At 38.3% G+C, this 14,074-nt stretch overlaps 1 protein-coding gene across 5 annotated transcripts in view; it reads left to right on the top strand.

Moving 5' to 3' along the window:
• Nucleotides 1–14,074, top strand: part of ASCC1 (activating signal cointegrator 1 complex subunit 1) — a 112,195-nt gene that overhangs the window by 35,984 nt on the left and 62,137 nt on the right. For all 5 annotated transcript variants that reach the window (XM_025284704.3, XM_025284706.3, XM_044942239.2 and 2 more), the window contains one exon: nucleotides 11,711–11,847. In XM_025284704.3, coding sequence (XP_025140489.1) covers nucleotides 11,711–11,847 — 137 coding nt within the window. The remainder of the gene's footprint in view (nucleotides 1–11,710; nucleotides 11,848–14,074) is intronic.

Genomic DNA, 14,074 nt, shown 5'->3' with positions numbered 1-14,074 from the left:
CTGCCCTAGGGAATTCCTGTTACCTCACCCTTTGCTTCTGCTTGCTGGGTGGAAGGTCACCACCATTAGAATTTGCAGGCGCCAGCCTGGGTGGCCAACCTAATGAAGTAAAATAGTTCCAGCTCCGAGTAATGGTGAACTTGGAGCAGGGCCCAGTGTAATTAAGCCCCTGGAGTAAAGAATTTGTTGTTGGCCTTTATTCATTTCAGTGAAGAGGGTTGCGGGTAGGAATATGATATATTCCAAGCAAAGAAAAACAGTGACTGTAGAGATTTATGCCATTGCCTTGAAGATTGTTTTGTTCTACATTCAATTTAGATAATTCAATAGGAGAAGAGCTTTTCTTGGTAGATGGCATTGCTAGGCAGGGTAAAATTTAGGGCGTTTCTTCATTTATTAAAAGATTGTACGGTAGGCTTGTATATGCATTATATAATCTCCAGTATAGTTGAAGACTGTTGGAACTCCTATGACTCAGAATTCCCCCAGACTTCAGATTATGTGGCCTTTAGGTATCCTATCTGCTCCTTTTCTTCCTCTTTTGCATTATCTATGTTTGGCTTCCCAGTATTCGGGATTTTTTGTGGCCAGTGAATTCAAATTGACTAGAGTGGTAGACTCCCAGAGAATAAGGTAAGGTAGTAACATAATACATTTGTATTGTTTTTAAACCTCTAAGTGGGCTTCCCTGATAGCTCAGTTGGTAAAGGATCCGCCTGTGATGCAGGAGACCCTGGTTCGATTCCTGGGTCGGGAAGGTCCACTGGAGAAGGGATAGGCTATCCACTCCAGTATTCTGGCCTGGAGAATTCCATGGACTGTATAGTCCATGGGGTCGAAAAGAGTTGGACACAACTGAGTGATTTTCACTTTCAAACCTCTGAGTTTGTGGTAATTTGTTACAGTAGCAATGGCATACCAGAGAAGGCAATGGCACCCCACTCCAGTACTCTTGCTGGAAAATCCCATGGGCAGAGGAGCCTGGTAGGCTGCCGTCTATGGGGTCACTAAGAGTCGGATACGACTGAGCGACTTCACTTTCACTTTTCACTTTCATGCATTGGAGAAGGCAATGGCACCACACTCCAGTGTTCTTGCCTGGAGAATCCCAGGGACGGGGGAGCCTGGTGGGCTGCCGTCTGTGGGGTCGCACAGAGTCAGACACGACTGAAGCGACTTAGCAGCAACAGCAGCATCAATGGGATACTGATAATTTTAAACTCACAGAAAAGTTGTAAGACTGAGAATAGTACCCTTTACTCAGATTTGCTGCTTGTTAATATTTTACTTTATCATTCTCTTTTTCATTCTTTCTGAACTTCTATAAAGTGCATTGCATATGTCATGGCCCTTTACACTAATACCTCAGTATATATTTCCTGAGAATTGGAATTTTTTTGAATAACCATGTACATCTTCCCATGTTTGAGTCATTTTTATTTTTGTGAAGTGTCTTGTTTATGTCTTTTTTCAATTGCTTAACAGCAATAGTATTTTAGTCATTTTCCTTTGGAAGTTCTTTATATATTAGAGATATTAACCCTTTATCTGTGACATATATTGTAAATATTTTCTTCTAGTGTATTGTTTGTCTTTTGACTTGCTTATATATTCTGCCATATAAAAGTTTTCTCTTTTTAAATAATCAAGTTTATTTGTCTTATCTCTTACTACATCTGGATTTCTAGTCTTAGTTTGAAAATCTTTTTCTGCATTCAGGTTAAAGAAGAATTTACCCTTTTTTTTTTTTTTCTTGTATAGTTTGCTTATTTACATTTCAGTCTTTAATTTGAAGTTTATTCTTGTGTCTGGTGCAGTGAATACATATAATTTTATTCTTTTTCTAAGTGGCTATCCAGTTGTCCTAATATGATTTATTAACAGAAACGATATTTGCTTCAGTGATTTGAGGTAACACCTTACCTTCCACAAAGATTTTTGTATGTACACGATATTCTTAACATATGTTGAAAGACCTGTGGGAAGTCATCAAATCAAGAGGGTCAACTAAGAGTTGATCAGAGGGTCAAATAAAATATTCCATGATAATTGAGTTACAGGAGAAAACTTATTTCAGGATAGCTAAAATGCTCTTAAAAAGAAAAGACATATACATTTTTATATTTAACAGCTTTATTGAAGTACAGTTTACATAAAAAACCCCACCCCTTTCAAGTGTATGGTTCAGTCATTTTTAGTAAATTTACAGAGTTGTACAATCATTACCATAATCTAAATGTACTTTTAGAACATTTCTGTCACTCTAAAAAGATCCCTTATGCCTAATCCCAGACAACCATCTGTCTTTCAGTCTCTATAGATCTGCCTTTTCCGGATATTTCATATAAATGGAATCATATAATATGTAGTTTTTGCATCTGGCTTTTTTTACTTAGCTATTGTTTTTGTGGTTTATTCATATTATTACTGTTGCCCAATAGTATTTCATTGTATTTCTATACTAAATTTTGTTTATCCACTTGTCAGTTAATAAACATTTGGATTATTTCCATTTTTTGGCCTTTATAAATAATATTGCTGTGATGTTCACTTACAAGTCTGTATGTGGACTCAGGCTTTCGTTTCTCTCGAGTAAAGTCCTAGGAGTGAAATGACTGGGTTGTATTGAAATTTCATGTTTAACTTTTTGCTGCTGCTGCTGCTAAGTCACTTCAGTCGTGTCTGACTCTGTGTGACCCCATAGACGGCAGCCTACCAGGCTCCGCCGTCCCTGGGATTCTCCAGGCAAGAACACTGGAGTGGGTTGCCATTTCCTTCTCCAATGCATGAAAGTGAAAAGTGAAAGTGAAGTCACTCAGTTGTGTCCAACTCTTTGTGACCCCATGGACTGCATGCAGCCTACCAGGCTCCTCCGTCCGTGGGATTTTCCAGGCAAGAGTACTGGAGTGAGGAACTGCCAAACTTTTCCAAAATGGCTGCATCATTTTACACCCTCCCAGCAATGTGCAGTTTAGTTTCTCCACATCCTCACCAACACTTGTTATTGTCTGTCTTTTTGATTATAGTCATTCTAGTGAAAGTGACGGAGAAGGCAATGGCACCCCACTCCAGTACTCTTGCCTGGAGAGTCCCATGGACGGAGGAGCCTGGTAGGCTGCAGTCCATGGGGTCGCTAGGAGTCAGACATGACTGAGCGACTTCACTTTCACTTTTCACTTTCATGCATTGGAGAAGGCAATGGCAACCCCCTCCAGTACTCTTGCCTGGAGAAACCGAGGGACGGGGGAGCCTGGTGGGCTTCCGTCTATGGGGTCGCACAGAGTCGGACACGACTGAAGCGACTTAGCAGCAGCAGCAGCAGCAGTAAATGTGAAGTGGTATCTCATTTTGGTTTTGATAGACTAATGATGTTTACTAGCCATTAGTATATCTTCTTTGGTGAATTATATGGATACTTGGCTCATTTTTGAGTTGGATGGTGTATCCATTTTATTATTGAATTTTTAAAAACTTAAAAAAATTATATTTATCAGATATATGATTTGCAAATATTTTTCTCCCAAATAATTTTTTTTCTCTGTGGCTACTCTTCTTACTTTCCTAATGTGTCTTTTGAATCACAATTTTTAACTTTGATCAAGTTCAGTTAATCTTTTTTTTCCTTCTTTTATGAATCATGCTTTTGGTGCTCGTATCTCAGAAAAGGCAAGTATTAAAACTACCTTTCTTTTCATGGAATTATGAGATTTGCCTTATTTTCAGGACTAGTCTGGTGATCAGACCCATTTATTGGTTGAGTTTTATTGAAATGTGTAAGGCCTTGCCTCTGGGTGATAGCCATATTGTTCCAGCTTTTTTAGGGCAACTATTACTGGAGAGGCGGCGTAATACTGATCAAAAGTGTAGGCTTTCGGACCTGACTACCTGGGTTTGAATTTTAGCTTCATTGCTTCCTACCAGTGTTTCTTTGGGTTAGTGGCTTTATTTCTCTTTGCCTCAGTTTTCCTCATCTGTGAGCAGTGAATACTACTACTTTGCTCACAAGATATTTGTCTATATAAAGTTTGTAAGAAATGCTTAGGGCAGAGTAAAGGGCTTAGAAAATATTAGATCTTATTACTAGGGGATCAATTCTCAATTCTAGTTTGTGATAGGGCTGTGCATATTGGCATCATTTGGGGGACTTTGCTTACCTTTCTAAAATGACAGCTTCTGCCATGAGTTACAGCAGCTAGGGTTTGATAAGCATTGCGCTTAGTCTTCCTCGACACTTTTAAAGTTGATTATTCCTTAAAATCACTTTCATTAAATGAGGCAATTTGAGTTGATGTGTAGAATCATAAAACTCTTCATCAGATGTAAAAATAGGTCAAGCTCTGTTAACACTTAGAAAATGAATACTCTATTAATTCCTCTTGCCAAGGCAAAATTAGTCTTATGCAAACCAAGAATTGGAATATAAGACTATCTGCATTTGATAAATACATTCTTCTGCCTTTAGGCTGACTTACTAGCACAGAGATCAGATTATGGGATAAGAACTTGAAATTCAGAGGTAGAATTCCTGTTTGTTCCTGTTAGAGGAGAAGATGCTCAACTTTTTTTTCTTGACTTCATTTGCAAAATGAGTTTAATGAAAGTTGACACCTAATTACCTTCAAAAGGGATTCATGATTTAATAGGGGACTAGTATCAGAATATATAAAGAATCCTTATATATAACTCAACAATAAAAAGACAGAAAATGGGCAAAGGAGATGTACAAATGTCCAACAGGGACATAAGAAGATGTTCAGCATCATTGGTCAATAGTGAAAAGCAGATCAAAACCACCTCATAGTAGATGCAATACCATTTTATACCTACTAGGATGGCTATAATTTAAATTATAAATTTAAAAAGGAAATTTAAAAAAGAAAATATTAAATATTGGTGAAGGTGTAGAGAAATAGGAACCCTCATACGTTGCTACTTGGAATGTAAAATTGTTCAGTTCCTGTGGTAAACAGTTTGGTAATTCCTCAATAAGTTAAACATAGAGTTACCATAGGACCCAGCAATTCCACTCCTTAGTGTATATCCCAAAGAATTAAAATGTATGTCAACATGAAACTTCTACACAAATGTTTTTTTTAATATAAATTTATTTATTTTAATTGGAGGCTAATTACTTTATAATATTGTATTGGTTTTGCCATACATTGACATGAATCCACCACGGGTGTACATGTGTTCCCCATCCTGAACCCCCCCTCCCAGCTCCTTCCCCATCCCATCCCCCTGGGTCATCCCAGTGCACCAGCCCCGAGCATCCTGTATCATGCATCGAACCTGGATTGGCGATTCGTTTCACATATGATAATATACATGTTTCAATGCCATTCTCCCAAATCATCCCACCCTCGCCCTCTCCCACAGAGTCCAAAAGACTGTTCTATACATCTGTGTCTCTTTTGCTATCTCACATACAGGGTTATCGTTACCATCTTTCTAAATTCCATATATATGCGTTATTATACTGTATTGGTGTTTTTCTTTCTGGCTCACTTCACTCTGTATAACAGGCTCCAGTTTCATCCACCTCATTAGAACTGATTCAAATGTATTCTTTTTAATGGCTGAGTAATACTCCATTGTGTATATGTACCATAGCTTTCTTATCCATTCGTCTGCTGATGGACACCTAAGTTGCTTCCATGTCCTGGCTATTATAAACAGTGCTGTGATGAACATTGGGGTACACGTGTCTCTTTCATTCTGGTTTCCTTGGTGTTTATGCCCAGCAGTGGGATTGCTGGGTCATTTTGGTAGTTCTATTTCCAGTTTTTTAAGGAATCTCCACACTGTTCTCCAGAGTGACTGTACTAGTTTGCATTCCCACCAACAGTGTAAGAGAGTTCCCTTTTCTCCACACCCTCTCCAGCATTTATTGCTTATAGACTTTTGGATCGCAGCCATCCTGACTGGCGTGAAATGGTACCTCATTATGGTTTTGATTTGCATTTCTCTGATAATGAGTGATGTTGAACATCTTTTCATGTGTTTGTTAGCCATCTGTATGTCTTCTTTGGAGAAATGTCTGTTTAGTTCTTTGGCCCATTTTTTTTTTATTGGGTTTATTTTTCTGGAATTGAGCTGCAGGAGTTGCTTGTATATTTTTGAGATTTGTCAGTTGCTTCATTTGCTATTATTTTCTCCCATTCTGAAGACTGTCTTTTCACCTTGTTTATAGTTTCCTTTGTTGTGCAGAAGCTTTTAATTTTAATTATGTCCCATTTGTTTATTTTTGCTTTTATTTCCAATATTCTGGGAGGTGGGTCATAGAGGATCCTGCTGTGATTTATGTCAGAGAGTGTTTTGCCTATGTTCTCCTCTAGGAGTTTTATAGTTACTGGTCTTACGTTTAGATATGTAATCCATTTTGAGTTTATTTTTGTGTATGGAGTTAGAAAGTGTTCTAGTTTCATGCTTTTACAAGTGGTTGACCAGTTTCCCCAGCACCACTTGTTAAAGAGATTGTCTTTTCTCCATTATATATTCTTGCCTCCTTTGTCAAAGATAAGGTGTCCATAGGTGTGTGGATTTATCTCTGGGCTTTCTATTTTATTCCATTGATCTATATTTCTTTGTGCCAGTACCATACTGTCTTGATGACTATGGCTTTGTAGTAGAGCCTGAAGTCAGGTTGATTCCTCCAGTTCCATTCTTCTTTCTCAAGATTGCTTTGGCTATTTGAGGTTTTTTGTATTTCCATACAAATTGTGAAATTATTTGTTCTAGCTCTGTGAAAAATACCATTGGTAGCTTGATATAGGGATTCCATTGAATCTATAGATTTCTTTGGGTAGTATACTCATTTTCACTATATTGATTCTTCCGATCCATGACCATGGTATATTTCTCTATCTATTAGTGTCCTCTTTGATTTCTTTCTCCAGTGTTTTATAGTTTTCTTTATATAGGTCTTTAGTTTCTTTAGGTAGATACATTCCTAAGTATTTTATTCTTTTCGTTGCAATGGTGAATGGAATTGTTTCCTTAATTTCTCTATTTTCTCATTATTAGTGTATAGGAATGCAAGGGATTTCTGTGTGTTGATTTTATATCCTGCAACTTTACTATATTCATTGATTAACTCTAGTAATTTTCTGGTGGGGTCTTTAGGGTTTTCTATGTAGAGGATAATGTCATCTGCAAACAGTGAGAGTTTTACTTCTTTTCCAATTTGGATTCCTTTTATTTCTTTTTCTGCTCTGATTGCTGTGGCCAAAACTTCCAAAACTATGTTGAATAGTAGTGGTGAGAGTGGGCACCCTTGTATTATTCCTGACTTTAGGGGAAATGCTTTCAATTTTTCACCATTGAGGATAATGTTTGCTGTGGTTTTGTCATATATAGCTTTTATTATGTTGAGGTATGTTCCTTCTATTCCTGCTTTCTGGAGGGTTTTTGTCATAAATGAATGTTGAATTTTGTCAAAGGCTTTCTCTGCATCTATTGAGATAATAATAGAGTTTTTATTTTTCAATTTGTTAATGTGATGTATTACATTGATTGATTTGAAGATATTGAAGAATCCTTGCATCCCTGTGATAAAGCCCACTGGGTCATGATGTATGATCTTTTTAATGTGTTGTTGGATTCTGTTTGCTAGAATTTTGTTAAGGACTTTTGCATCTATGTTCATCAGTGATCACAAATGTTTTTTAAAGCAGCATTATTCATGAAATTAAAAGACGTTTACTCCTTGGAAGAAAAGTTATGACCAACCTAGATAGCATATTCAAAAGCAGAGACATTACTTTGCCAACAAAGGTCCATCTAGTCAAGGCTATGGTTTTTCCACTGGTCATGTATGGATGTGAGAGTTGGACTGTGAAGAAAGCTGAGCGCCGAAGAATTGATGCTTCTGAACTGTGGTGTTGGAAAAGACTCCTGAGAGTCCCTTGGACTGCAAGGAGGTCCAACCAGTGCATTCTGAAGGAGATCAGCCCTGGGATTTCTTTGGAAGGAATGATGCTGAAGCTGAAACTCCAGTACTTTGGCCACCTCATGTGAAGAGTTGACTCATTGGAAAGGACTCTGATGCTGGGGGGCATTGGGGGCAGGAGGAGAAGGGGACAACAGAGGATGAGATGGCTGGACGGCATCACTGACTCGATGGACGTGAGTCTGAGTGAACTCTGGGAGTTGGTGATGGACAGGGAGGCCTGGCGTGCTGCGATTCATGGGGTCGCAAAGAGTTGGACACAACTGAGCAACTGAACTGAACTGAAAAGGCCACTAGACCCAACTCTGTGTCTAGAAGAGATGAACCTTAAATACGTGGACAGGTTTAACACAAAAAGAATAGAGGAGGACAAACCATGCAAAGAATAACGGCCCAAAGATCTGTGCTGTGCTGCGCTGTGCTTAGTCACTCAGTTGTGTCCTACTCTTTGCGACCCCATGGACTGGAGCCTACTAGGCTCCTCTGTCCATGGGGATTCTTCAGGCAAGAATACTAGAGAGGGTTGCCATACCCTCCTCCAGAAAATTTTCTCAACCCAGGGATTGAACCCAGGTCTCCGCATTGGAGGCAGATTCTTTATCATCTGAGCTACCAGGGAAGCCCAAGAATACTGCAGTGGGTAGCCTACCCCTTCTCCAGGGGATCTTCCCGACCCAGAAATTGAACTGGGGTCCCCAGCATTGCAGGCAGATTCTTTACCAGCTGAGCTACCAGGGAAGCCCACCCAAAGAGCTAGAGTAATTAAAATCAATACCAGACAAAATAGACTTCAAGAAAAGATATATTACTAAACATAAAGGGGAAATATTTCATAATGATAAAATGGCTAATTCATCAGGAAAACACAATAATCATAATCATTAAATATTTACATACTTAATACCAGAGCTCAAAATTCATGAAGTAAAGACTGACACCATTTAAAGAGAAAAACAGAAAAATTCACATGTCATATTTGGAGATTTTAACATTTTAGTCTTACTAAGAGCAACTAGACAAAAAAATCAGTTAGGACATACAAGATCTGAACACTATCAACCCACTTTGACCTGACATTTTTGTAACATTACATTCAAAAGAATGCACATTTTTCCAATGTATGTGAAACATGCATCAAAAAAAAAAAAAAAAAAAAAACTGACCAAATTCTGGATCATAAAACAAGTTCTCAGTCCATTTTAGTGAATTGAAATTTTATTCAGTGTGTATTCTGACCACAAAAGAATTAAATAAGAAATAAAAAACGAGTATATCTAGAAAAATAAAATATTTGGAAATGAAAAACAACCTATCTTTAAATAATATGTAATCCACCACAGAAATCATGCAGAAAATCATAAAATATTTCAAACAGAATGATGATGAAAATACAACATATCAAACTTTATGGGATATAGATAAAGCAGTGTTTAGAATGAAATTTATAGCCTCCAAAGATTATCTTAGAAAAGATAGGTAAAGTTCCATGCTAAGAAACTAATAAAAGAAAAGCAGAGTATGCATACTGAAAAATAAGTAGAAGGAAGGAAATAATAAAGATATGAGAAGAAATAATGCAAAAGAAAAAAACAAAATTAATAAAAATTGATCCTTTGAAAAAATTAAAATTTGTAACCCTCTAGGTAGATTAAATAAGAGTCACAAAGAGTCGGACACGACTGAGCCACTGAACTGACTGAATTGACTGACTGATTCATAATACTAGCCCAAAGATGGAATCAACCCTAATGGCCATCAAGAGTTAAATGGATAATCAAATTGTTTTCTATGCATACACTGGAATATTATTCAGCCATTAAAAGGAATGAAGTACTGATATGTGCTTCAGCTTAAATAAAGTTTGAAAGCATGCTAAGTGAAAGAAGCCAGGCGCAAAGGTTGTATGTAGTATGATTTATTTTATTTCCCATGTCCAGAGTACCAAACTCCAAAGAGATAAAAAGCAAACTGGAGGTTACCAGAGGATAAGCAATGAGAAATAATAGAGTGATTATTTAATAAGTATGAAGTGTTTTTATGGGGTGCTGAAAAAGTTTTGAAACTAAAGAGAGCTGGCATGTACAACATTGTGAATACACGAAATACAACTCACTTGTCATCCTAAAATGGTTAGTTGTATGCTAAGTGAATTTTTCGTCTTTTCAAAAGTGGCAGTGGGGTTCATAAATATATTTACTTTTTCTGCTTTCAGAGACAAAAGTTTTAAGTGCAAGGAATGATGATGCCAGAAAAAGATGACCATATTTGATGTGGCAACTCCAGTGTGTAGATATTTCTCTGAATTCATTTTTCATCTGTCTTTGCTTGGGGACAGTTTGTTCTTAACACAATATTTTACCTATAAATACTGCAGTGTCTGCTAAGATAAAAACTGTCTTTTATAAAGAGTATATTATCTTTGGGTAAGGCCATAAGAGGCCCAGTTGCTCTGAACTAATTAAAAGCCGATGAGGAACAAAAGATTATTAGAATCTATAATTAGGTAGCATTCTGTTTTTCCTGGGCATACCATTTTGTCAGGCTACCAGTTCATTTTTTAAAAAATACTACTTTATTGAAGTGAAATTCATTTAACATAAAATTAACCATTTTAAAATGAATGATTCAGTGGCATTTTGTACATTAGCAGTATTGTACAACTACGAATTCTGTAATATTTCAAATGTTTTTATCACCCCTGAAGGGAATCCATACCCTTGAAACACATCCTTGCCAGCACTTGTTGTTTTCCACTCTTTCGATTATAACCAGCATGATGGGCGTGAAATGGCACCTCATTGTGGTTTTGACTTGCATTTCCCTTAATGGCTGAAGACACTGAACATCTTCATGTAGTCGTTAGCCATTTGTATTTCTTCTTTGGAGAAATGTCTACTCAAGTCCTTTTGTGTTTTTTAAATTGAGTTGTCTTTTAGTTGTTGAGCTATGTGAGTCTTCTTTATATATTATGCATACTGACTGTATGACCCTTATCAGGTATATAGTTTACAAATATTTCTCCCATTCTTTAGGTTGTCTTTTTTACTTTCTTGATAGTCCTTTGATACACAAAAGTTTTAAAGTGTGAAGTTTGATTTACCTAATTTTTCTTTTGTTGCCATACTACTGGCGTCATATCTAAGAATCTGTTGCCAAATCCAAGGGGTCGTGAAGATTTTCCTGTCTTCTAGGAGTTGTGTGCGGAGAAGGCAATGGCACCCCACTCCAGTACTCTTGCCTGGAAAATTCCATGGACGGAGTAGCCTGGTAGGCTGCAGTCCATGGGGTCTCTAGGAGTTGGACACGACTGAGCGACTTCACTTCCACACATTGGGGAAGGAAATGGCAACCCACTCCAGTGTTCTTGCCTGGAGAATCCCAGGGACGGGGGAGCCTGGTGGGCTGCCGTCTCTGGGGTCGCACAGAGTTGCGACTGAACACGACTGAAGCGACTTAGCAGCAGCAGCAGCAGTTTTGTGATTATATGGTTTTTGGCTCCTATATCATTGATCCATTTTGATATAGGTTTTATATATAGTATGAGGTATGGGTTCAACTTCATTCTTTTGCATGTAGGTATTCAGTTGTCCCAATATCATTTGTTGAAGAGACTCTTCTTTCCCCACTAAATTGTCCTGGCACCCTGGTTGAAAAGTCATTTGGTCTTGGGTATGTGAGTTTATTTCTTTCTGCTCAGTTCTGTGCTGCCATTTAGTTTTGTATGGGCTGAGTTTCTTGTTTTTCTCCCTTTGATAACAGGATCATGGGGTTGATAGCAGCATTTTCCAGAATCCTAAAAAGCTTCACCTAACTATTGGGATGTTGGTGCTTTTGAGTGAGCAAGAGATCCAGCAGACATGTGAGATGCTACAGCAGTGTAAAGAGGAATTCATTGAGTGAGTAATCCAGAGGAGTGGGGAGGGTGGTTGCCCTGTACTGGCCTTTTTTTCTGGTATCACAGACTTGTTTTTGGCTTAGGGAGCTGGGTGACTTTGGAACAAGATTTGTTTACTGACCCATTTGTAACACTTAACATTGGGTTTCTTGTGTGAAAGGTTTAAAGTGGATTTAAAGCATATATTTACAAATTTGTATGGAAAGGCTCTACCTTAAATTTTGCTAATTCACTAAGTAGTTTTTATTCTTTAACAGGACATCCCATTCCTTTGTCAAAAAGGAAATTCTCTTCATTATCTGTATGAGTGTATTAGTTTTCTGTGCTGCTGTAATATATTACTGCAAGATTGGTATCTTAAAAAAACACAAATTTATAATCCTATAGTTCTGTGGGGCAGAAGTCTGATACAGTATTCACTGAGCTATTATCAAGTTACTGTCAGGGTTGTGTTCCTTTCTGGAGGCTCCAGGGGAGAATCTGCTTGCTTTTGAAGTCCTGTTTTTAGAGGCCCCCACATTCCTTGGCTAGTAGCCTTCTTCCTCCTTCTTCAACACTTAACAACATTGCATCTGTTTGGCCCTCCATCTGTTGTCACATCTCTCTCTCTGGCCATAGCAGGGACAGGTTGTCTGCTTTTAAGGATGCATGTGATTTAATTGAACCCTCGCAGGTAATGCAGAAAAATCTCCCCACCTCAAACTCCTTAGCCTTAATCACATCTGCAAAACCGTCTTTGCTGTCTTTGAACTAGTGTATTTATAAATCCAAAGAGTAGAACACGGGCATCTTTGGAGGGCTCTTACTGTGTTTAACACTGTTACTTAGACATTATAAGATGATTCCCTAGGAGAGTCTTCATTGTATGTCAGAAATGCAGCAGACTTTTTCTTTTTTTTTCAAATTCAGGTAATTTTGTTTGAGTCAATAAGGATACCAAAAACTATCCAAGCATTCTGGACAGGGAGAACATTGCTGAGCTGATGGCTGACTTCTTATTCTTTTTTACTGTAATATTTTAACTTGTATGTACATCTGACCTGACAGCTCTGTTTCAAAGGATCATCTCTCCCCACTGACCCCATCCTTTACTCTTTTCGCATAAGATTGATGCAGAACAAGAGCAATTTGAAAATTGACTCACTTGAATAATTTTATTTTTATGCAGTTATAATATACAGTTCAGTTCAGTTCAGTCGCTCAGTCGTGTCCGACTCTTTGTGACACCATGAATTGCAGCACGCCAGGCCTCCCTGTCCACTACCAACTCCCGGAGTCTACTCAAACTCATGTCCATCGAGTTGGTGATACCATCCAGCCATCTCATCCTCTGTCGTCCCCTTCTCCTCCTGCCCCCAATCCCTCCCAGCATCAGTCTTTTCCAATGAGTCAATTCTTCTCATGAGGTGGCCAAAGTACTGGAGTTTCAGCTTTAGCATCATTCCTTCCAAAGAAATCCCAGAGCTGATCTCCTTCAGAATGTACTGATTGGACCTCCTTGCAGTCCAAGGGACTCTCAAGAGTCTTCTCCAACACCACAGTTCAAAAGCATCAATTCTTCGGCACTCAGCTTTCTTCACTGTCCAACTCTCACATCCATACGTGACCAGTGGAAAAACCATAGCCTTGACTAGACGGACCTTTGTTGGCAAAGTAATGTCTCTGCTTTTGAATATGCTATCTAGGTTGGTCATAACTTTCCTTCCAAGGAGTAAGCGTCTTTTAATTTCATGGCTGCAGTCACCATCTGCAGGGATTCTGGAACCCCCAAAAATAAAGTCTGACACCGTTTCCACTGTTTCCCCATCTATTTCCCATGAAGTGATGGGACCAGATGCCATGATCTTAGTTTTCTGAACGTTGAGCTTTAAGCCAACATTTTCACTCTCCTCTTTAACTTTCATCAAGAAGCTCTTCAGTTCCTCTTTACTTTCTGCCATAAGGGTGGTGTCATCTGCATATCTGAGGTTATTGATATTTCTCCCAGCAGTCTTGATTCCAGCTTGTGTTTCTTCCAGCCCAGCGTTTCTCATGATGTACTCTGCATATAAGTTAAATAAGCAGGGTGACAATATTCAGCCTTGACGGACTCCTTTTCCTATTTGGAACCAGTCTATTGTTCCATGTCCAGTTCTAACTGTTGCTTCCTGACCTGCATATAGGTTTCTCAAGAGGCAGGTCAGGTGGTCTGGTATTCCCATCTCTTTCAGAATTTTCCACAGTTTATT

The sequence above is a fragment of the Bubalus bubalis genome, chromosome 4, assembly GCF_019923935.1.
Source record: "Bubalus bubalis isolate 160015118507 breed Murrah chromosome 4, NDDB_SH_1, whole genome shotgun sequence".
Classification (NCBI taxonomy): Eukaryota; Metazoa; Chordata; class Mammalia; order Artiodactyla; family Bovidae; genus Bubalus; species Bubalus bubalis.
Note: the sequence above shows the minus strand (reverse complement) of the source record. Positions and strands in the feature narration are given on the sequence as shown.